A 22,567-nucleotide genomic window follows, 5' to 3' on the forward strand; every position below is an offset into this window, starting at 1 on the left:
CGTTGCCATCACTTGGATAGAGAGACATAGGATTCTATCTAGACTGTCATTCTGGGGTGTGTCTCAAGCTTTCCAATGGCATGGCAAGACTTTATCATCAGTCTCTGTCCCAGGATGGAGATTGTGCTTGCTGTACATTAATGAACAGTAGTGAAATATGCTTCTTGTGCCCTTGCTCGCATCCCTCTGCTGGGTACCTTACTGTCAGTTGTTTTGCAATACTCGCTTGTGCATTATCTCCTTATACTTCAGTCGCTGGCAATCCCCAGGCACTGCTCTGTTTCCATGTGCATCAGCTGCTTCACCCCTGCCTCTTAGCTGGCATAGGGTAGATATCAAACTGATCCAAATTCTTTGTGTTCTCACTTTATTTCCCCTTTTCAAGTTTTATCTCCTACACAGACAACATCTGTGTGCACCCTTTTGGACAATACTTTAGCCATAGGATGGTGGAAGCCATGCAAAGGAAGCAAATAAAATACATTGCAAGCGCTGTTAGACTTTGCTTAATGTTTGGTTCGTTTCACGCTAGCACCTTTAGCCAGCTCCTCCGGTTTAGTGCTATGCTGTTCTCCACCGCAGGTCTCTTGGAGAAACTTCGCCTTTACCTCTGGCACCTGGAGTTGTTTGTGGTGCCCAGTCCAGCTCTCTCAATCAATCAATCAATCAATCAGGGGTTTATAAAGCATCCTACTCACCCTTCAGGGTCTCAAGGCACGGGGGAAGGGGAGCAGCTCCGGATCAGTCTAAGAGTCAGGTCTTGAGGTCCTTCCTGAACGTCTGCTGGGTCGGGGAACGTCTGATGTTCACAGGGAGCTCGTTCCAGGTATTGGCTGCAATGTAGTAGAAGGCTCTCCCACATGTTCTGTTTCTGCGGATGCAGGGGACCTCTGCCAGGATGATGTTGGAGGAGCGGAGGTTCCTCTTGAGTACGTGGAAGGATACTCTCTCATTGAGGTATTTAGGTCCGATGTTGAGGGATTTGTAGGTGACCCTCTTGTCGACAGGGAGGCAGTGGAGGTCTCGTAGGTGTTGGGTCATGAGTTCGTGATGCCGTGTCCCGAGGACGAGTCTGGCCGCGGCGTTCTGGATGGTTTGGAGTTTGTGTAGAAGAGTTCTGTTGATTCCAGCGAATAGGGAGTTGCCGTAGTCCAGTCTACTGGTAATGAGAGCGTGGGTGACGGTCCTCCTGCAGTCGGGGGAGATCCATTTGAAGGTCTTTCGGAGGATATGCAGGCAGCTGAAACTAGTGGATGGTACGGCGTTTATATGGCGGTTCATGGAGAGGGAGGAGTCAAGGATGGTGCCGAGGCTTTGTGCGTGGTCTGTAGGGGTGGGTGGGTTCCCAAGGGCAGAGGGCGACCAGGTGTTGTCCCAGGCGGAGGTGCAGGGGGCTGAGGATGAGGACCAAGCAGCTGTCTATTATCCAGGCTGCCACGTTCTTCATTCCTTCCTGGAAGCAGAGTCTGGTGTCTTCGGGATTCTTCGTGAGTGAGAGGATGAGCTGGGTGTCGTCTGTGTAGGATACAATGCTGAGCCCATGCTGTCTGACGATGGCAGCGAGGGGGGCCATGTAGATGTTGAAGAGCATAGGGCGGAGTGATGATCCTTAGGGTACTCCGCAGTTGATATCGGTGGATTCGGTGAGGTAGGGCGGGAGTCTGATCTCTGGGTTCTGCCCGAGAGAAAGGATTGGATCCAGTAGAGGGCAGCTCCTTGTATCCCTGCGTCGTGAAGTCTGGCTGGGAGCGTGCGATGTGAAACGGTGTTGAAGGCTGCAGAGAGGTCTAGAAGGATGAGGGCCGCAGTGTGTCCCTGGTCGAGTAACATGCGGATGTCATCAGTGGCGGCGAGGAGGGCGGTCCCAATACTGTGGTTGCTGTGGAATCCGGACTGGGATGCATCTAGGATGGAGTTCTCTTCGATGAAGGTGGTCAGGTGGGCGTTTGAGTCTCACAGTGACTTTGGCCACGAAGGGGATGGGTCAGTAGTTTTTCAGGTCCATAGGGTCGGCCGTTGGTTTCTTGAGGAGGGGTTTAACCTCCACCCGCTTCAAGTCATCTGGACAGATGCCGGATCTGAAGGAGGCATTGATGGTCCGTCTTAGTTTGGGTGCGATGGCTGTGGCGGCCCTGTGGAATATGTGCAGTGGGCATGGGTCCGTTGGGGCTCCAGAGTGGGTTTTCTTCATGGTCGCGGTAATGTACTTCGACGGTGGCTGGATCCCAGGTCATGAGGGCTGGCTTATCGGCGGCGGTGGGGAGGGGGGGTGTTGTCCGGCGTCTGTTTGCTGAAGTTGTCGTAGAGGACCTTGATCTTCAAATGGAAGTAGAAGCTGAGCTTGTCGAGGAGTTCCTAGGAATTTGTGACGTCTGTGCCTTCACTAGGGGGTTTTGCGAACTGCTGTATGACGTTGAACAGTTCCTTGGGATTGGTCGCGTTGGTCTGGACTTTGTCTTTTATGAAGGTCCGTTTGGTGTTTCTTATGCGCTGGTGGTATTCCTTCAGGGCGCTTCTGTGGTTTTCTGGTTTCACCAGGTTTTCTCTAAGCGTCTGGCTTCTTGTAGTACAGTGGTGAACCAGGCGGCCTTCAGAGGGCGTTGTTTGGCGGGGTGGTGGAGGGGTGCAAGCTTGTCGGCGCAGCAGGAGATCCAGCGGTGAAATTCTATGGCTGTGGAGATGGTGTTGGTCATGGCGCTGGGGGTGTTTTGGAGGAGGGTGGTGTTGAGGTCTTCCTCTGTGACCTTGCTCCAGTTCCGTTGTGGCTGGCTTGGGTGGGTTTGGGTGCGGAAGTGGTGTTAAAGGTAAAATAGACGCAGTGGTGGTCTGTCCAGAGGGGCTGGGTGGTGTGACTGAAACGGATGTTTGTCCCTCACAAGAAGATGGGGTCGACGGTGTGTCCAGCTTTGTGGGTGGGCATGTTGACCAGCTGCTTCAGTCCGAGGTTGGCGAGGAGGGTGATGGAGTCGGGGTTGTTGCAGTTGTTGAGGTGGAAGTTAAGGTCCCAGAGTAGAATGTAGTCCTTGGAGATGATGGCGTGGGGTGCGGCGAGCTCGGCGATGTAGTTGCGGACTGGGTGCGAGGTCCTGGCAGTCTGTAGATGAGGGTGCCACAAAGCGTGGTCCTGGGGCTTGTCTGGATCTGGAAGTGGCAGTGTTCTGTGTTGGAGTGGGGGTCACTCGTGCTGGATGGGGAGAGTCGGAGGCGGGTCTTGTTTGCGATGGCGAGCCCTCCTCCTGGGTGGTGGGAGCGGTTCTTTCTCTGGATCTTGTAGCTGTCTGGGATGGCAGTGCCGATGTTGGGCCGGAGGTGGAGTTGATCCAGGTTTCTGTAAAGAAGGCGACGTAGGGCGAGAGGGGGTCGATTAGGTACCAGATCCCCACGGCATGTCAGTGCAGGGACCACATGTTGAGGAGGATGCATATGCCAGGGTTTCAGCGGTGCGTGCATCAGGGGGCCTTCGGTGGGGGGGGAGGTTTGTCAATGGTGAAGGATCTGCGGCAGGGTCTGCCAAAGAACTGTCCATGGGTGGTGTTCGGCAAGGATCTTACGCAGTCTGTGTGTCTTCCGGGATTGAGTGTGTGGAGGGTGGTGGAATCGTAGCTGTGGGGCCTGAGAGAACCCCGCGTCATGGATGGGCGCAGACGGGCTTGACTTGGGTGGCCCAGTGTGTGCGTGCGCTGCGTGACCACTCAGTGGTTGCTATTAAGTAGGGGGGGGGCGGGGCCAGTGGTAAAGAGGTGGGAGCAGGGACTGAGTCGGGGTGGGAGGGGCTGCAGGGGCAGCAGCGGCGTTAAACGGGCAAAACAATCAGCAGAATTAAATAAAATTCCTTCAAAAATATTAACCGCATGCGCGCTTGCGGGTTTTCCCGCTGCGCGCTGAAAATTCAAAAAACCCGCGTTGCGGACAAAGCCAGCTCGTCATGCGCGCAGCGCAGGTAACGCCCATGACGAGCTGGCTTTGTCACCAGCATCGAAGGGGTTAAATAAGGATCCTCAGTGAGACCGGGAAAGCAGAAGTACAGTACACTACAGATGAGATCACCAAGAACCTGCGTGGGCTGTAGGCGCGAACCCTGTGCAGTGGAGGACTCAAGGCAGCGGCAGTGAGGCTTTTGGCCACCATAAGTGTGGCAGAGTATGCTCAGACGCGAGTCCCTTGCTCACTTTGCCACTGGATTCAAGCAAGCCGGACTCAAGACGGCTGGAATGCCAGAAACCGGTCCTCGGAAGCTTGTTTCCGGTCCAGGGAAGACCTGGCTTGGCAGTTCGGGCTGGACTGTTCCCATGAGGCACAGGGTCAGACTGATTTGCATATAGCCATGTCTGAAGTGGGGTGGCAAAGTGGGCTGAAGAACGGTGATGGATTAAACCCAGATCTTTTGACTGGGTGTGAGTGTTTGATTGATTCAGATGCTCCGTCCATCCACAACCCCTATTGTACCACTTTTGGCCGCCATAAGTGTGGCAGGGTATGCTCAGAGGTGAGTCCCTTGCTCACCTTGCCACTGGATTCAAGCAAGCCGGGCTGAAGACGGCTGCAATGCCAGAAACCGGTCCTCGGAAGCTTGTTTCCGGTTCAGGGAAGACATGGCTTGGCAGTTCGGGCTGGACTGTTCCCATGAGGCGCAGGGTCAGACTGATTTGCATATAGCCATGTCTGAACTGGGGTGGCAGAGTGGGCTAAAGAACGGTGATGGATTAAACCCAGATCTTTTGACTGGGTGTGAGTGTTTGATTGATTCAGGTGCTCCGTCCATCCCCACCCCCTTTTATACCGCTTTTGGCCGCCATAAGTGTGGCAGGGTATGCTTAGACGTGAGTCCCTTGCTCACTTTGCCACTGGATTCAAGCAAGCCGGGCTGAAGATGGCTGGAATGCAGAAACCGGTCCTCGGAAGCTTGTTTCCGGTCCAGGGAAGACATGGCTTGGCAGTTCGGGCTGGACTGTTCCCATGAGGCACAGGGTCAGACTGATTTGCATATAGCCATGGCTGAACTGGGGTGGCAGAGTGGGCTAAAGAACGGTGATGGATTAAAACCCAGATCTTTTGACTGGGTGTGAGTGTTTGATTGATTCAGATGCTCCGTCCATCCCCACCCCATTTTGTACCGCTTTTGGCCGCCACACGGCAGGGTATGCTCAGACGTGAGTCCCTTGCTCACTTTGCCACTGGATTCAAGCAAGCCGGGCTCAAGACGGCTGGAATGCCAGAAACCGGTCCTCGGAAGCTTGTTTCTGGTCCAGGGAAGACATGGCTTGGCAGTTCGGGCTGGACTGTTCCCATGAGGCACAGGGTCAGACTGATTTGCATATAGCCATGTCTGAACTGGGGTGGCAAAGTGGGCTAAAGAACGGTGATGGATTAAACCCAGATATTTTGACTGGGTGTGAGTGTTTGATTGATTCAGATGCTCCGTCCATCCCCACCCCCTTTTGTACCGCTTTTGGCCGCCATAAGTGTGGCAGGGTATGCTCAGACGTGAGTCCCTTGCTCACTTTGCCACTGGATTCAAGCAAGCCGGGCTGAAGATGGCTGGAATGCCAGAAACCGGTCCTCGGAAGCTTGTTTCCAGTCCAGGGAAGACATGGCTTGGCAGTTCGGGCTGGACTGTTCCCATGAGGCACAGGGTCAGACTGATTTGCATATAGCCATGTCTGAACTGGGGTGGCCGAGTGGGCTAAAGAACGGTGATGGATTAAACCCAGATCTTTTGACTGGGTGTGAGTGTTTGATTGATTCAGATGCTCCGTCCATCCCCACCCCCTTTTGTACCGCTTTTGGCCGCCACACGGCAGGGTATGCTCAAACGTGAGTCCCTTTCCTCACTTTGCCACTGAATTCAAGCAAGCCGGGCTGAAGACGGTTGAATGCCAAAAACCGGTCCTCGAAAGCTTGTTTCCAGTCCAGGGAAGACATGGCTTGGCAGTTCGGGCTGGACTGTTCCCATGAGGCACAGGGTCAGACTGATTTGCATATAGCCATGTCTGAACTGGGATGGCAGAGTGGGCTAAAGAACGATGATGGAATAAACCCAGATCTTTTGACTGGGTGTGAGTGTTTGATTGATTCAGATGCTCCGTCCATCCCCACCCCCTTTTGTACCGCTTTTGGCCGCCACACGGCAGGGTATGCTCAGACGTGAGTCCCTTGCTCACTTTGCCACTGGATTCAAGCAAGCCGGGCTGAAGACGGCTGCAATGCCAGAAACCGGTCCTCAGATGCTTGTTTCCGGTTCAGGGAAGACATGGCTTGGCAGTTCGGGCTGGACTGTTCCCATGAGGCACAGGGTCAGACTGATTTGCATATAGCCATGTCTGAACTGGGGTGGCAGAGTGGGCTAAAGAACAGTGATGGATTAAACCCAGATCTTTTGACTGGGTGTGAGTGTTTGATTGATTCAGGTGCTCCGTCCATCCCCACCCCCTTTTGTACTGCTTTTGGCCGCCATAAGTGTGGCAGGGTATGCTCAGACGTGAGTCCCTTGCTCACTTTGCCACTGGATTCAAGCAAGTCGGGCTGAAGATGGCTGGAATGCCAGAAACCGGTCCTCGGAAGCTTGTTTCCGGTCCAGGGAAGACATGGCTTGGCAGTTCGGGCTGGACTGTTCCCAAGAGGCACAGGGTCAGACTGATTTGCATATAGCCATGTCTGAACTGGGGTGGCAGAGTGGGCTAAAGAACGGTGATGGATTAAACCCAGATCTTTTGACTGGGTGTGAGTGTTTGATTGATTCAGATGCTCCGTCCATCCTCACCCCCTTTTGTACCGCTTTTGGCCGCCATAAGTGTGGCAGGGTATGCTCAGACATGAGTCCCTTGCTCACTTTGCCTTTGGATTCAAGCAAGCCGGGCTGAAGACGGTTGGAATGCCAAAAACCGGTCCTCTGAAGCTTGTTTCCGGTCCAGGGAAGACATGGCTTGGCAGTTCGGGCTGGACTGTTCCCATGAGGCACAGGGTCAGACTGATTTGCATATAGCCATGTCTGAACTGGGGTGGCAGAGTGGGCTAAAGAACGGTGATGGATTAAACCCAGATCTTTTGACTGGGTGTGAGTGTTTGATTGATTCAGATGCTCAGTCCATCCCCACCCCCTTTTGTACTGCTTTTGGCCGCCATAAGTGTGGCAGGGTATGCTCAGACGTGAGTCCCTTGCTCACTTTGCCACTGGATTCATGCAAGCCGGGCTGAAGACGGTTGGAATGCCAAAAACCGGTCCTCGGAAGCTTGTTTCCGGTCCAGGGAAGACATGGTTTGGCAGTTCGGGCTGGACTGTTCCCATGAGGCACAGGGTCAGACTGATTTGCATATAGCCATGTCTGAACTGGGGTGGCAAAGTGGGCTAAAGAACGGTGATGGATTAAACCCAGATCTTTTGACTGGGTGTGAGCGTTTGATTGATTCAGATGCTCCGTCCATCCCCACCCCCTTTTGTACCGCTGGGGAGAGTGCTGGCCGGGACCGAAGCTCTCTGTCCTATTCCTTTTGTGGTGATTCTCAAAGGTACCCCAATCTATTGCCAGTTGTTAGACTTATTGAAAGCAGCCTCCCATCACCTTTTGTGTGTTGTATGTACCACCCTACGTGCTGTAGGTATGCCCAGATCAGAGTACCGGCTCACCATGCCACTAGAACCAAGCTCTACCCAGCTGTTGAGCCCATAATTAGGGTAAAACAGGTCCTATATTCCGGTTTAGGGTGGACCTGGCTTGGCAGTTCGGGCTGAACTGTTCCCACGAGGGGCAGGGACAAGACTGATTTTCATATGGCATTGCTCACAGTGTAGTGGCGTAGAGTGGGCAGGTGTAGAGTGCATTGATGTACAATGTTGCAGAGTAAAGTGGTGCAGAGTGCAGTGGGGTATACGGTAGCAGCATAGAACTCAGCAATGTACAATGCAGCGTTGTAGAATGCAGTGGTGTAGATTTGAATGTTGCATAGTAGAGTGCAGTGTAGAGTGGCATAGAGTACAGTGCCGTAAAGTGCAGTTGTACAGAGTAGAGTGGCATAGAATGCAGTGACGTAGAGTGGTTCAAAGTAGAGTATAGTGTCATAGAATAGAGTGCTGCAGAGTGAAAGGGCGTAGAGTACAATGTTGCAGAGTAGAATGTAGTTTTGTAGAGTGGCATAGAGAGCAGTGACGTAGGGTGAATTGCTGTAGAGTAGAGTGCAGTGTCATAGAGTGGAGTGGCGTAGAGTAGATTATTTCAGAGTAGAGTGAAGTGGAGGGGCCCAGGGTAAAATAAGGTGGCGTATAGTGGAGTTTTGTAGTATATAGGGATGTAGAGCAATGGTGTAAAGTGGTGTAAAGCCCAGTAGATTGAAGTTGTGCAGAGCAGATTAGAGTGAATTGGTATATAGAGTGTAGGGGTGTGGAGTGGTACAGAGTAGAGTGCATTGGCGTACAGTGTATTGACAGAGTGCAGTGATGTAGAGTAAAGTGTTGCAGGATAGTGTAGAGTGGAGTTCCATAGAGTGAGTGGTCTAGACTGGAGTGGTGTAGAGTGTAGTGGTAAAGATTGCCGTAGTGGTAAAGATTAGAGGTGCATAGCCTAGAGAGGCGTAGCGTGGAATATGCATTGTGTGGTAGCACACTTCCATTACAGACAACACATGTTCAATTGAAAAAAAAACATTACATTTGCACAGACATACAGTTTCACTGATAAAAGTATTCAGTGCACAAGCGATAATGTGGGGAAATGTCATCACCTGGTGTATTAGTTTGTTTTGATTGTTTTAAAATATTTGTTTCCACCACAATTCAGAATTACCCCAAAATATGCTTCATTGAGCTTTTCTAAATCTGAAATATCTGCACAGTCCTTTTTAGCCATTTAAATTGTGTTGTGTGCTTCCCCCAGTAGCTAACATGATTGTTACATACATCCTTTCACTTTGAAGTAAGAGAAAGAAAAGTAAACACCTAGCTCTGTGCAAGAGATAGCCTGGCATTTGACCTCTGTCTTTGAATGCATGGCAAATGTGACAAGAAAACAAGATTTAAAAGTCTGTTTACAGAAATCGAGCACTGGTGGGCAAATACAGTAAATAGGATTTAGGCAAGGGAAGGGACGACCTTGAGCTGGACAGCCTAAAACAAATTGAGTGAAAGGGAACAGGAGTGAAACTCATAGACCAAGCTGGGACTGGGTATGAAGTATATATAGCAAACAATGTCCCACTAGGTAACAGTAGCAAAGACAGTTTAGAAAAATGCATACAATATGTATTACAAGGAAGGAAAGCAAGGAGTCTCAGTACATTTTGTGAAAAGGTTATTAATCACCAGTTTACATGAAAATGGGAAGCACAGTTAGGTAGCAGCACTGTACATGAAAACATTCATGGAGCAACCCAATGGGCACTTGGTGACAACGTGATAACAAAGTGAAGGTGACGACGCAAGTGAACGTGGTGAATGGCGTGGTCGGCGTGAAGTGATAAAAAGCAATGACATAGGCTCTACATTGAGTGTATAGAATTAAAATGTTCAGATTCGGCACAGTTCTGTGCCTATTGGTAGTGCGCCGTAAAATCGCGCTGTGTTTGTCGACAGCGTTTCGATCCTCTGTGAATCGGGATCCTCTTCAGGACAGGGTTGCCGTTGATTTGAAGTGCTGCTAGGGGAAAGAATCGAGTTCAGGAGATCGGGCATGAGGGGCGGATGGCTTAAATAAGGGTACGAGTGTGAGCCGGGTGATCGAGCAGTTCACGTTGAAAGAGAGCCAGATTAATCAAAGGATCTTACAGTGTTGGCGGTGTTGGGGCACATGCATTTTATGGTTCGTGGGTAGGGCGGTAGGTTTAAGGTGATGGTAGGGACAGGGGAGAATTGTGGACGAAATGGCATACCTTAGGTCCGGGAACGCTGACAAGAAGGGGAAGCCAGTCGTCCAGCGGTGGTGGACCCAGGCGATCAAGGATGAAGCAGTGATCCTGGGCTGGGGGGTCAGGTCTCGGTGGATCAAGCCCGCGAGGCACCTAGAAAAGCGATCTAGGTTAGGATGGGATTAGCAAGAATTCTCCGGGGTATCGGGGGATCAGCAGGTGGTGGGGGGATTTACCGGAGTCAATCTGGTGCTGGAGCCGAATGAATCCAAGGCGATGGTTTCCCACGGAGAGTTAGTGGGTGAATGAGGTTGTCAAAGTGAACCAGGAAGTAACCAAGTGGAGGGGCGGGGCCTCAGGTCCGGGGGGGCGTGAGGACGGGAAATGGGAGGGGTGCTGAGGTAAGGGAGACGCCCAAGGGCTGATTCAGGCAGCCTAGCGGATAGGGGGAACCGGGAAGTGGGTGGAGGAAGGGGAGGTCAATGCGAGGTGGTCTGATTGATGGCAGGAGAAGTTTCAAACATACATATATTGAGCAATCAACAACTCTGTAAAATGATAATACATGTAATTACACATCAGACTGAAAGCGCAATGAGGCATGAATAGTTAGGCATGCACAGTAGCAAGGAAAACCGCTAGGGCGGTCGGTTAGAGTCTTAGTGAGATCACTGATTGACTGGCACTTTCAAGAGTCATGATGGATAGAACTTAAGGGTCTGGAAGGTTGCTCAAGTGGTGACCGTGTTGTTCCATTCATCAAGGGTGTTCAGTTCCCTGTTTACAGAGTCTGTAAGCGAGATCCATTTACATTCAGCTCGGTTTAGGAGTAGGTTTATGTTGCCACCTCTGGTTGGGAGTCTGAGGTGTTCGATTACTGCCACTTTATGTCAATGTCTCGATGGCCTTTTTCAATGAAGTGAGTAACAAGGGGAGCTGTAAGTACCTGGCAATTGATTCGGCTTTTGTGCTGAATAATGCGCTGCTTCACCATTTGGGTGGTTTGGCCAATGTAGAGTAGATCGCAAGGGCAGCGAATGGCATAGATTACGTTGGTGGTTTTACAGTTTGTATGGCAGTTGAGCTCGTGTCTTCTCCCATTGTATATGAACTCTTTGGTGTTGGTGGTGAGTTCACATACACTGCATCCTTGGCATTTATAATGTCCACGGATAGGTGCCAGGCCCCAGGCAGATGTGATGGTATTTTGGTCTTTGGGAGTTTCTGGCCACGTGATGGCACGCACCAAATGATTAGCAATGTTGTTGCCTCGTTGATACGAGAAGAGTGGTGGATCACGGAATTGTTCTTCAGATCGTAGCACAGTCCAGTTCTTTTTAATGATGGCACTTATTTTGTTGCTGTCTGGTCCAAAGGTAGAGACGAATGGAATCCTGGTCATTGGTCTCTTGGTTTTGGGGACTAGTAGATTCTCCCGATGGTAGTACCAGGCGCGTTTCTTTGCTCTGTTGACCAGTCTGCGTGGGTATCCTCTATGGATGAGTTTGTTCATCAGGATGTCTGCTTCACGGAAGTAGTCTTTTCTCCATTTGCAATTACGTCTGATACGTAAAAATTGTCCGAAGGGCAGTCCATCTTTGAGGCCTCTGGGATGATGGCTTGAGTAGTGTAGTAAGGTATTGCGTTCTGTTGGTTTTCGGTAGAGGATGGAGCCCAATGTGCCTTCCTCGGCATGTATGATCACGTCCAGGAACGGTAGGTCGTTGGTTTTATGCTCACTGGTGAGTTTCAGATGTTCTTGGCTGTTGTTGAGCCATTCAATGAAAGGTGTTAATTCATCAGGGGTACCATGCCAGAGGAGGAGAATGTCGTCAATATAGCGACGCCAGAGATCCACATGGAGGAGGTGGGGATTGGCTGGGTTGAGGATTAATGATTTTTCCAGATTGTGTACATAGAGTATCGCAAAGTTGGGCGCGAAGCACGCGCCCATCGAGACGCCTTTGATTTGAAGATAGTATGTCTCACGGTACAAGAAGTAGTTATTCTGTATAGCAATTCTGAGTAGGTCCATGATATTCCGTTGGGATTCGGGCAGGTTGTGGTCTGGTTAATAACAAATCGTGGATGACTTGAAGGCCTTCTCTGTGAGGGATGTTGGTGTATAGAGATTCTATATCCAAACTGACCATAAGTTGAGCGGTGGTGTCAAAGGCCTTGTCTTCGATGGTGGTGATGAGGTCCATCGTATCTCGTACATAGGTGTCAGTCAATGGGACAAATTCCTTGATGATGGCGTCAATAAATTTGCCCAGGGGTTCTAGGATTGAGCCGCACCCGGAGACAATTGGTCGACCCGGAGAATTGGTCGTATCTTTGTGAATTTTCGGCAGGACATACAGGACTGGTGTCCTGGGGTGTGGGTTGTTTAAGTACGCATGTTCTTTTTTAGTTATGATGCCCAGATCTCTCGCCGAAGTAGTAACCATCTGTATCTTGGATTTAATGTCTTGTAATGGGTCTTTGGTTAATGGACGATAGTGTTCCAAGTTGCTCAGTTGGCGTTTGATTTCAATATCGTATTGGTCGGTGTCCATTATCACGATTCCTCCACCCTTGTCAGCGGGTTTGATTATAATTCCGTTGTTGTTTTTAAGTGACTGGAGAGCATTCTTTTCGGTAAGGGGTAGATTGTAGGGAGTGAATCTGGGGATGGTTTTGAGATCCAACACTTCCTTCATGACCAATTTTTCAAAAGTCAAAATTTCCGGTGACATGTGATGTGAGGGCGGATTGAAGGTGGAGGGGGGATGGAATATAGATTGATTTTGGTAGTTGGATTCGTTTTGTCAGCAAAGAAGTGTCTGAGTCGTATCCTTCTGAAGAATTTAAGAAGGTCAGATTGGAGGTCCAGGAAGTTGGTACGTTCCGTGGGGACAAAGGACAACCCTCTCGAGAGCAGATTAGTTTCTTCAGATGTCAAGGTATGTTTGGATAGGTTGAATATGGGGATAGTCAGTTCGGTGTTCCGGGTTTCACAGTTATTATTTATTGTGGTTGACCCCATTGGTAGAACCGGTTCCGTGTCTGACGTTCTCCTGAGAGTTGTGGTTGGTATTGTCGGTTTCTTGGTTGCCGAGTTGGAGGAGGTGGTTGACCGCGGCCGCGGCCCCGGCCTAAAAAACCGGGTGGCAGGAGAGGTTGAGGCCTGTGGCTGGAGGTGGAAGTTCCAGAGTCTGATTCTTCTGCCGAAGTGTTGGATGAATCCGAAAAGGTAATAATTTGGTTGTTCCGAAATCTGCCCCAGTTGCGTGTCCTTGGTGGGTTATATGGGGTGTTGAAAAACTCCTCGTTTAGGTAAGGATATGTGCTCTCTACTTTGTAGAATTTGATGTCCTTTTGTATTTTGTTGACTTTTTTGTTGGTTTCAAAGGTGTTGAAGGTCTCAATTGTTTTGTTGATTTTATCCAGGAGGCTTTTGGCATCGGCTATTGAATCGTCTGCTGCAATGAGTTTTTCCAATTCGTCAATTTCTTGTAGTTCCAGGCGGCTGTGTTCTATGGCGGTATCGATTCCTAGAACCATCCAATGTCTTGAGCATGTGGTGGCAAGGTGGCTAAAGCTTGTTCTGAATTTCGGATCTTGGGTAAAGATAGCAGGGGTGTTCCTTATTTGTAGGCCTACCGGTATGACACCCGATCTCAAGTAATCAGTAAGCATACGCGCATGAAGATCCGTGCGTATTTGTTTTTTCTTAAGTTTTTCAAGTTTGTCAAGTAAAACTTTGGAGGAGTTGGGGGTAGGTGTGGTCGAGGAAGAGGTGGACGGGCCTGAGAGGAGTGACGGCCCACTCAACCTCGATTGAATGTACTCTTCAGAGTAAGTAAGAGACTCCTTGGACATAGTGTGTATGTAAGTACTATTACACAACTAGATGCTATAATTAATAAAGCACGTATGACAAGTACCGTTTGGTACCACTCTCGCAGCTCAGCAGCTGCTCACAACTGAGTGAAAGGGAACAGGAGTGAAACCCATAGACCAAGCTGGGACTGGGTATGAGGTATATATAGCAAACAATGTCCCACTAGGTAACAGTAGCAAAGACAGTTTAGAAAAATGCATACAATATGTATTACAAGGAAGGAAAGCAAGGAGTCTCAGTACATTTTGTGAAAAGGTTATTAATCACCAGTTTACATGAAAATGGGAAGCACAGTTAGGTAGCAGCACTGTACATGAAAACATTCATGGAGCAACCCAATGGGCACTTGGTGACAACGTGATAACAAAGTGAAGGTGACGACGCAAGTGAACGTGGTGAACAGCGTGGTCGGCGCGAAGTGATAAAAAGCAATGACATATAGGCTCTACATTGAGTGTATAGAATTAAAATGTTCAGATTCGGCAAAGTTCGCCACGCTGTTCACCACGTTCACTTGCGTCGTCACCTTCACTTTGTTATCACGTTGTCACCAAGTGCCCATTGGGTTGCTCCATGAATGTTTTCATGTACAGTGCTGCTACCTAACTGTGCTTCCCATTTTCATGTAAACTGGTGATTAATAACCTTTTCACAAAATGTACTGAGTCTCCTTGCTTTCCTTCCTTGTAATACATATTGTATGCATTTTTCTAAACTGTCTTTGCTACTGTTACCTAGTGGGACATTGTTTGCTATATATAAAACAAATTGAGGCAGCAAATAGAAAGCATGGAAATGTGACCTACAAATCACAATGCTAATGGTAAATACCAGATAGAAAGCCAATTACACCTTTTTATTCATCACATTTCAATACCTAATATAACATGACATTTCTCAAACGTAGATTAATAGCCTCATGGTGAGTGGTCTGACATTTGATCGCTATTTGACAGCATATACAAGCACTTGGTGGTTTGAATGTTCTTAATAATTCATTTCCTCTTAAGTGAGGTGTCTCAATTTTTTATGTTAATACCAACCCTTATTTTCTTTTAGCCTTATTTTACTTACTAACTTGTTCCAGGTAAGCTTAGTTTACAATATATAATGTGGACTTTCATGTCCTACAAGTCATCTGGGATTAATTTACATTTAACTTATTGCAGAATTGCTAGATGATATATGCATCTTAAAATGTTAGTTTGATAATTTAGTTGTATCTCTCCAAAACATATACAATAGGTAGAAGGTTTAACCACCTAACAATGCAACTGGAGATTTGGTCAACTGAAGGTTCTTAGGAGTCATTAAAAAAGGATGTGTTGGTCCGGACAAGCCTCTATACCTGATACCATTGCCTCTTTTTATTCACATCACAGTGAGTTTGGTAATGGATCTCAAAGATCCCCCACCAGAAGCACAATTGTGAGACACAGAGGCACACATCATTGTTTTCAAAGAGTCAAAGCATCTATACACACCGGGCTGTTAATAATCCAAACTGATTACATACTTTTCATAAATACTACAACCTCTCCACAGTGAAGTCTAGGTAAAGAGAGTCAGACACTTTATCACTTGCATCAGAATGGAAAACCTCCTTAATAATACATCGTCAATTTCTTTTAAATGGTATAAAATTGATCACATTTTCCATAGTTAGCTATTGATTTTATAACCAGTGGTATACTTTGAAAGCAAAATCCCATACATTTCTTCCTTCCTTGTTCACACTCATTGCTTCCTTTCTGCCTTCCTTACCTTAATCGCTTTTTTCACTCCCTTAATCATTTGTTTCTCTCACTTCTTCTTCTTGCTTGCCTTTTCTTCCCTTGGCCCTTGATGTAATTATCTTTAAGTGCATGGTTAATTTCCTTCCTTATTCCCTTCATCCTACCTTGCTCTCTCCCTCCTTTCACCCTTCTTTCCTTCATTCCTTTCCTCACATGCTTCATTGCTTAATTCCATTCCTTTTGTTCCCTTAATTACTACCTTAAGTCATTCACTTTCTTAACTCTTTACTGTACTCTTATTTTTCTCCTTTCTTTACTCCTTTGTTTTCTCTATTGCTAGCTTGCTTCCATCTCTTCTTTATTTACTTATTTCCTTTTCCTCAAGTTTTTTTTAACCTTTCTTTCTGCCTCACTACCTTCATACAGCTTCTGCTTAATGTACATAATAAAAGTTAAGATAAAAGATAGAAAAATAAAGTTGATGAGTAATCCCTTTGATGGTTTTCAAATGGTTTATTGGATATACAAACAAATATAAAAGTGTTCATTTTGTACAACTTGTATAAACTGGTTACTATATCTCAGTATTTGTGATCTTTTAGTCTAGAATTACATGAAAAATGCGTATGGACTGTATACGTTTTCTAACTGCAAATCACAGTTGTCACTTGTGAAATCAAGCCAACTTTTTATTTTTTTCTCATTTTATTTGACTGACAACATTTGCATGTTTGTGTATTTCTATTATATATGTAGTCTCTACCATTCATTTGCTTCCGTACTGCAACTTCTCTTCTCTGGTGCTTGACTTCTCTGACTTGGTTTCTTCCCTTTTCTTTTGTTGATAAAGAGCATTTGAAACGCAAATGACGCGTCTTGAAGCAGAGTTTGTGAGGCGTGAAGCTCCTCCTTCATACGGACAGCTTATTGCCCAGGGACTGATCCCTCCTGTTGAAGATTTCCCAGTTTACAATGCGTCACAGGTAACATGCAGTGGTATCTCATGACATCACCATTATTTATCCACTTGTCTTGTTTTTTGACTGTAGCTACTTAAATGTAATTAAAAATATATTTTTGTTAACACAGAAGTGCTATTCACAAAAGTAACTTTACTACACTTTTGAGTAACTTTACTACTTGTGGTTATTCACAAGTTTAAAGTTACTCAAATGTGTAGACTCACATATCCCCAATACCTGAAATAGGGGGAGAAGTCCCTAAAAACCTCAAATATCACTGTAATGTTACTATTAGTAGTGACTTTACATCCGCATTTTCAATTCCACATACTTGGAGACTCCCTCAATTGGTGCAGAGATCTTTCAATGGATAAGTTTAGGAAAGTTAAAAGTTAAAAAAGAATTGTGTTTAATGTTAGTGTTAAATAATCTAATATATTTATTGTACATGTAGACTATGTTTTTAAAAATGTCACTTCGCTATTAATTACAGTTTAAACTAATTGTTTAATAAGTGTAAGTACATTACATTAAATTAAAATTATTTTTTACATTTCTTAAAAAAAAGACCCACATAAAGTAAAATGTTTATATTTATTCATGGAATGAAAGCTTTTACGTTATGTGTACCGCCGCCCACTTTGCTCATGTGATAAGACACTGCAAGGACGCTTTGACTAAGTGTATGCGTACTAATTCTGAACATATATATATATATATTTATATTATATCCTGTAGAACAACTAGATAATCCCATTAATCATTCTTATTCCAGGATCTTCAACAAAGACTTTACCGACCTATTTCCAATTGTGTAACCAATAGTCTGTAATATAATTGCAGATACCTGCCTACAACAAGTCATGGAGTCCCTTCAGAAACACTTTATTCGTGATTTAACTTGTCTTGGATGGTCTCTTGTATGTCTCTGCACCCTTTTAGATGTCATTTTGGCCAGCCGTAACCAAGGCATCTACTACGAGTATTAGCACTTTTGAGCGGGCCAGTGACTAAGCACTAGCACTTTATTAATGATTGTTTATCTCCTTGAGCAGTCTAGTGATTTAATTCGTTTTGGATGATTTGTTATTAGTCTCTGCAGCCTTTTAATTAGATGCTTTTTTGCCAGCTGCAACCAATGCATCTATTATGAGCACTTGCACCTTAGAGCCAGCCAATGACTAAGTACTAGCACTTTGTCAATGCCTATCTAGCTTCTTGAGCGGTCTTGTCAACAGTGTTGATTATTTTTAGTTTTATTAGGAATAATTAAAGTTGTAACTTATTAGGGTATGTTATTAAATGTTAAATTGTGTATATTTTGTATTGTAGGGCCTGTCTTTGAAAGACTAACTCAATAAAATAATCATTCATTCATTCATGCATTCAATATAACATTAATGTAATTGCGGAAACACTTTTTATATTAAATTCACTTTTTAAATCGAAAAATGGTCATTAAATTGTTTTAAAATTAATTAATATTTATTTATAAATTAATTACATTTTTTAACACTAAGCTAAATTTATAGATATTTTAATTCATTAAAATTAGTTATTTTAACATTATTTCCTAGGGGATTTTTCATAAAATCCCAAACTCCATTATTTTCTATGAGAGGTTGGTGCAGTTCAGGGTTTACACGTGGGTGGTGCTGGACTTACTCCAGCTCTGGGGTGGAGTACATTTACGACTGTTTTTGGCGGTGGGAACAATAGATATGCAGTTTTTGAATAGGAATGTGCTTACACTTTTGTGTATGGGTGCATGTCCATCTCTAAACCCCTCCATAGCCCCCATTTAACCCCATATCACTCCTTCCTAAAACCCTCCCATGTATTGCTATATATATTCCCCATTTTCCAGTCAATTCCCCATCCCTCCCACCTTTACTACTAAAACACCATATGTGTGCGGAGAGATCTGTACATAAAAGATAGGATAGGCAGAGGCATAATAGTACTATTGTAGTACTACTAAATGTACTACTAATGCAGTTTGTGAATAGGCTCCACAGGCTTCATTTTACTGCTCAATAGTTGTGATAATGAAAGGGTGGGATTGTTACATTTCAGCTTGCTTGATTAGCAAAAGGTTTAATACCCAGCTTAGTTTATGACTACTTGTATGTTCTGATTTAGAACCATCGCATTGCTGCTGGGTTTCCCTTAAGAACATCCCTCCTTGAGGGAAGGGGGTTCTGAGAAATGGTTGTATGCATCTAACCTAATATTCTTGTTAATAGGCCTCTGTATTGCAGAACATCCGCACAGCGATGAGACGACAGATGAGACGCCACACTTCCCGGAGGAATTCTTCAAGGCGGCGGCTGGGAAGACTATGGAACAGATTATTTCACAGGCCAAGAGTGAGAGGGCAGATTCCCCTCTTAACACCGTCACATACTTCCCAGTCGAATTTCAGTGGGGAACTTCCCCATCGAACTGAGGTAGACGCCCCCAGTTCTTTAAGTACTCCAGAAGGGCAGGTTTTAGACTCTGACCCGGTTGATTCAATAGGACGACTGCCAGAAACAGCTGTAGGTATTTTGCAGAATGAGCTCGATGCCATAGAAACTACACCTTCAAATGTCTTACAAAGCTCTTCTGCAGATCCTGCTGTAGATCCTGCTGCAGGTTGCATTGTGGAAGAAAGGAACAGTAACTTGGGATCTGAAGAGAGTACCTGCAGCAGGTTTGAAGCACCAAGCAATATGGAGCCAGAGAAACATTTTAGGGATCCATTGTCTGATAGTGTCGCGGCAACTCTCAGCAGTGAACTTGAGTCAAGAGGAAACACATCAGGGACCAGCAACTCAAACAGGAGTCGTTCACATAGGAAACAACTGCATAGATTGCCTTTAAGTAAACACAAGTCTGAATATTCAGACGCTTCTTTGAATGTTCATATTCAGGTGACTGTGCAACACCAGGCTGGCCCTTGTTCATGCCAGGAGGAGCCCTTGGGTGTCCATGCTGCTTGTTTCCATTCTACAGAAGTGCCAATGACAGATGACCCCTCTTCTCCCCTTTCAGAAATCAACACCAGTGACGACGAGTCTTTACTTGTTTGTTAAAAGCAATTGTGGTGATAAATCAGCCTTTTAGATTTGTATTATTTGTAATTTCCACTCTGTACTTTAGTTTTCAGCCTATATTTTTATATAGTTACCTTAATTAAATGCCCAAGCATGTATTTTGACTGTTGAAGGTGAGATGAGAGTAGCAGTTACTTAAGGAAGGACTGCATATCAAGCGCAAGTAATACGAGTAAATGATTGTAAAACAAATTGCAACACTTAAATGCTCCCTGTATGTCGAATTTCATCTTCAAGGGCCAAACTCATGTCAGTATTTCATGATTTCCACTCACACTAAATTTGCATACACGGAAATGTAAATAGGAATAGTTTACATGTTTGTTGGTTTTCGCCATTCCAGAACAATGATTAGGCACCCATTGTGTAACCATGATTAGAACACACAAAAAGTCTTAAAAGGTAAGCCTATGAAAGGTATACATTTCTAAAAGTGGATGTTAAAAAAAATATATGTAGATATCGGATGAACAATTATTTTTTTTGCGGTACTTTGAGTTCAAAATTTGTCTTAAATGTCATGGCTGAATACTTTCAAAAGGAACATTTTTACTCCAAGTGCAAACGTTAAATTGAAATGGAAACATTAAAATGTATGTAGAAATATGAACATTCTTTTTCCTTATCAGAAGAAAAATCTCGTCATGTAGGCTGCCCTAAGCGTTTCTACAACAGTTCCTTGGCCGACTCGACTCTCAACTTACTTTCTCTATGAATTACTGAAATGCACAAAAGGAAGAGAATGTAACTGGTGAACCACCCTGAGGTGGAATACAAAATTTATAGAGCGTGCGCTACATATCTACCTTTAGCATATTTACCATTATTTAAAGAAAATCAGTTCCACTAATGCAGTTTAACTTGTTTCCAATCACATGAACATGTCTGCTGGTAGCCATCTGGAATTTGCGTGTTTTTTAAATTTTGCTGTGATATAACTGTGGCTACAAATCAGAACCAAGATAGAGATGTTTCGAATAATATTTTTTTTTCATATCATTCTCAAGGGTTAAGTTCTGTGCATTCCACTGGAGAACATCGTATTTTAAGGTACAAACTTTCAAAGCTGATGTAATCTCGGTTGAAATTTTTATTCTCTCTGGTATGATACGTTTTAAAAACATATTTATAAGATTGCAAACTTATCTTGATTAGAAAGTTGGCCTGCTTCATGATGAAAATGACAGTGCTCCACAGTTTTGGGCTACACTATGAAATATTGAATTATTTAAGAGATCAAAACTTCTTTCTAAAAATAAACCATGTTGAATATAATATTTTTTTGTACCTTTTACACTTTTTACAAGTACTTTAGAGAATGTGTAATGTTCGTGAAAATTGTTGGCTCTTGCAGTTTTCGTTTTTTAGTTTGTATTTTTGCGAGTTTCCTGACACCCTATAAAAGGTTCTAATGGATACTTCTAACCACAGATTCGTCACTTTAGACTACTCCAGGTGCCAGACTGGATGCAGAGATTTTCCTAGCAGTGCTCATGCGTGCTGCTAGGTGACATTGTGCGGCTTCACACTAGGTCAATAGCAGAGCGGAGCTGCATATAATTGTTACACCTGCATGTTGACCTCACAGGACGAGTCCTGTCACCGTTTCACTTCCCTCATTAACTCTTCTAGTAAATTCAAGTCCAAACACAATCATAAAAAAAACTAAGTGAAACTTGATCCCATCATGGCACTCCTACTGCAAAGAGAAGATGCAAGTGTGTCAAGATGCAAGTTACACTTCATCGAGGTCACAGAGCCAATTCCTCAGCTGATCCCAGAGCTCCCTGAACTTCCCAGTATGCTGTAGACCAGGAAGCAGCTTTAGTCCTTTGTAGAGGCCATGCTGCAAAAATGTATGCCTTTCCAGCTTCCTCTGGCCCATCTTTGTGACCCACAGAACCAGAGGCGCCTAGAGTTAGGTTACTGGTGGCAAGTCTCTCCCTGGCATTGTGTGTCCTCTTGAAACCCTTTACTGGGTCTGTCCAACTCTGGTACAGACTTCCATGCTAGCCCCACAATCCATGCTGGTTCCTGTCCCCCGAAGCTGGAGGATGATCCACCATCGGCCCAACTCGATCGATGTCTAGCCACTAAAGTGCAACCAGTCTTTTTTGCAGTCCGACTCTAACCTTAATCATCTACTGCATCACAGCTTTAAGCAAAGGCTCCTTTATCTTTTTTGTTCTGACTGTGATCCTGTGCCAAGGCAGGGTGCATTCCAAAATGTTCATGATGATGATGTTGAGGGGAATGGCTTGCTACTTTGCTACCTCCTCAGTACACTGTTAATGCCTTATACCTCTACTTGCAAAACGTCAGTGGATTTGTCACCTCGCCTAAGACAGCTCGGCTCGGCTCGGCCATTAAAGAGGAGAGTGCCTCAATTGCAATGGTGATTTTGAGGGCAATGTGTGTGTTAGAGTTACACCTGCCATACATTAAGACTAAAACAAATCTTTTGATAGAAATCCTACAGCCTGGGCTGGCAAAATCTGAGCCCATGGTTCTATTCCTTGATGCTTTTACAAATACTCTGATGGCTTCCTGGTCGAAACCATCTACTTGCCCACCTGTGAGATATCATAGACTAGCACCTGGTGACCCAGAATTTCTCAAGGAAAAGAAAACAAAACTAAAATCTCCCTCGGATGTATACTAGGGTGAAACTCCTAATTAAAAAAAGTTATTTTTACAGGAGCTAAAATCCTCATCCAATTATTTGTTGACACTTTATTATTGTTTATTTTATCATCGATAGCCCCTTAAGTGCTGCCTCGGTGCATTGGCCGACGGCAGCACTACCTCCCCAGTGCTGCGCACGACCATTGGACGTCCATTCAGCACTAGTTCCAATGGATAGCGCAGCACTGGGGAGGAATGTTTAATAGCATCTATGAGGTTAAAGCATATAACGAACAGCAATAGCTTAGAACACAAATACTATCACAAAATAGTTTCAGATCTTAATGACAAAATATAGCATATACAAATATGGCCACCCACCCATCAGACATACCAATATAACAGATTCATACCACTCAAAAACAA

The 22,567-nt window shown here is 45.4% G+C and overlaps 1 protein-coding gene across 2 annotated transcripts in view; it reads left to right on the forward strand.

Annotated features, from left to right (window-relative positions):
• LRP3 (LDL receptor related protein 3) overlaps positions 1 to 20,791 on the forward strand; it is a 155,091-nt gene extending 134,300 nt beyond the window's left edge. Inside the window, exons 6-7 of one of the 2 annotated variants that reach the window (XM_086945139.1) lie at positions 16,307 to 16,439; positions 18,665 to 20,791. In XM_086945139.1, the coding sequence (XP_086801265.1) occupies positions 16,307 to 16,439; positions 18,665 to 19,495 (964 nt within the window). In that variant the 3' untranslated portion in view covers positions 19,496 to 20,791. The remainder of the gene's footprint in view (positions 1 to 16,306; positions 16,440 to 18,664) is intronic. The other variant, XM_086945140.1, reaches the window with a different exon arrangement.
• The last annotated feature ends 1,776 nt before the right edge of the window (positions 20,792 to 22,567 follow it).

Source organism: Lissotriton vulgaris, chromosome 12 (assembly GCF_964263255.1).
Source record: "Lissotriton vulgaris chromosome 12, aLisVul1.2, whole genome shotgun sequence".
NCBI classification, from domain to species: domain Eukaryota; kingdom Metazoa; phylum Chordata; class Amphibia; order Caudata; family Salamandridae; genus Lissotriton; species Lissotriton vulgaris.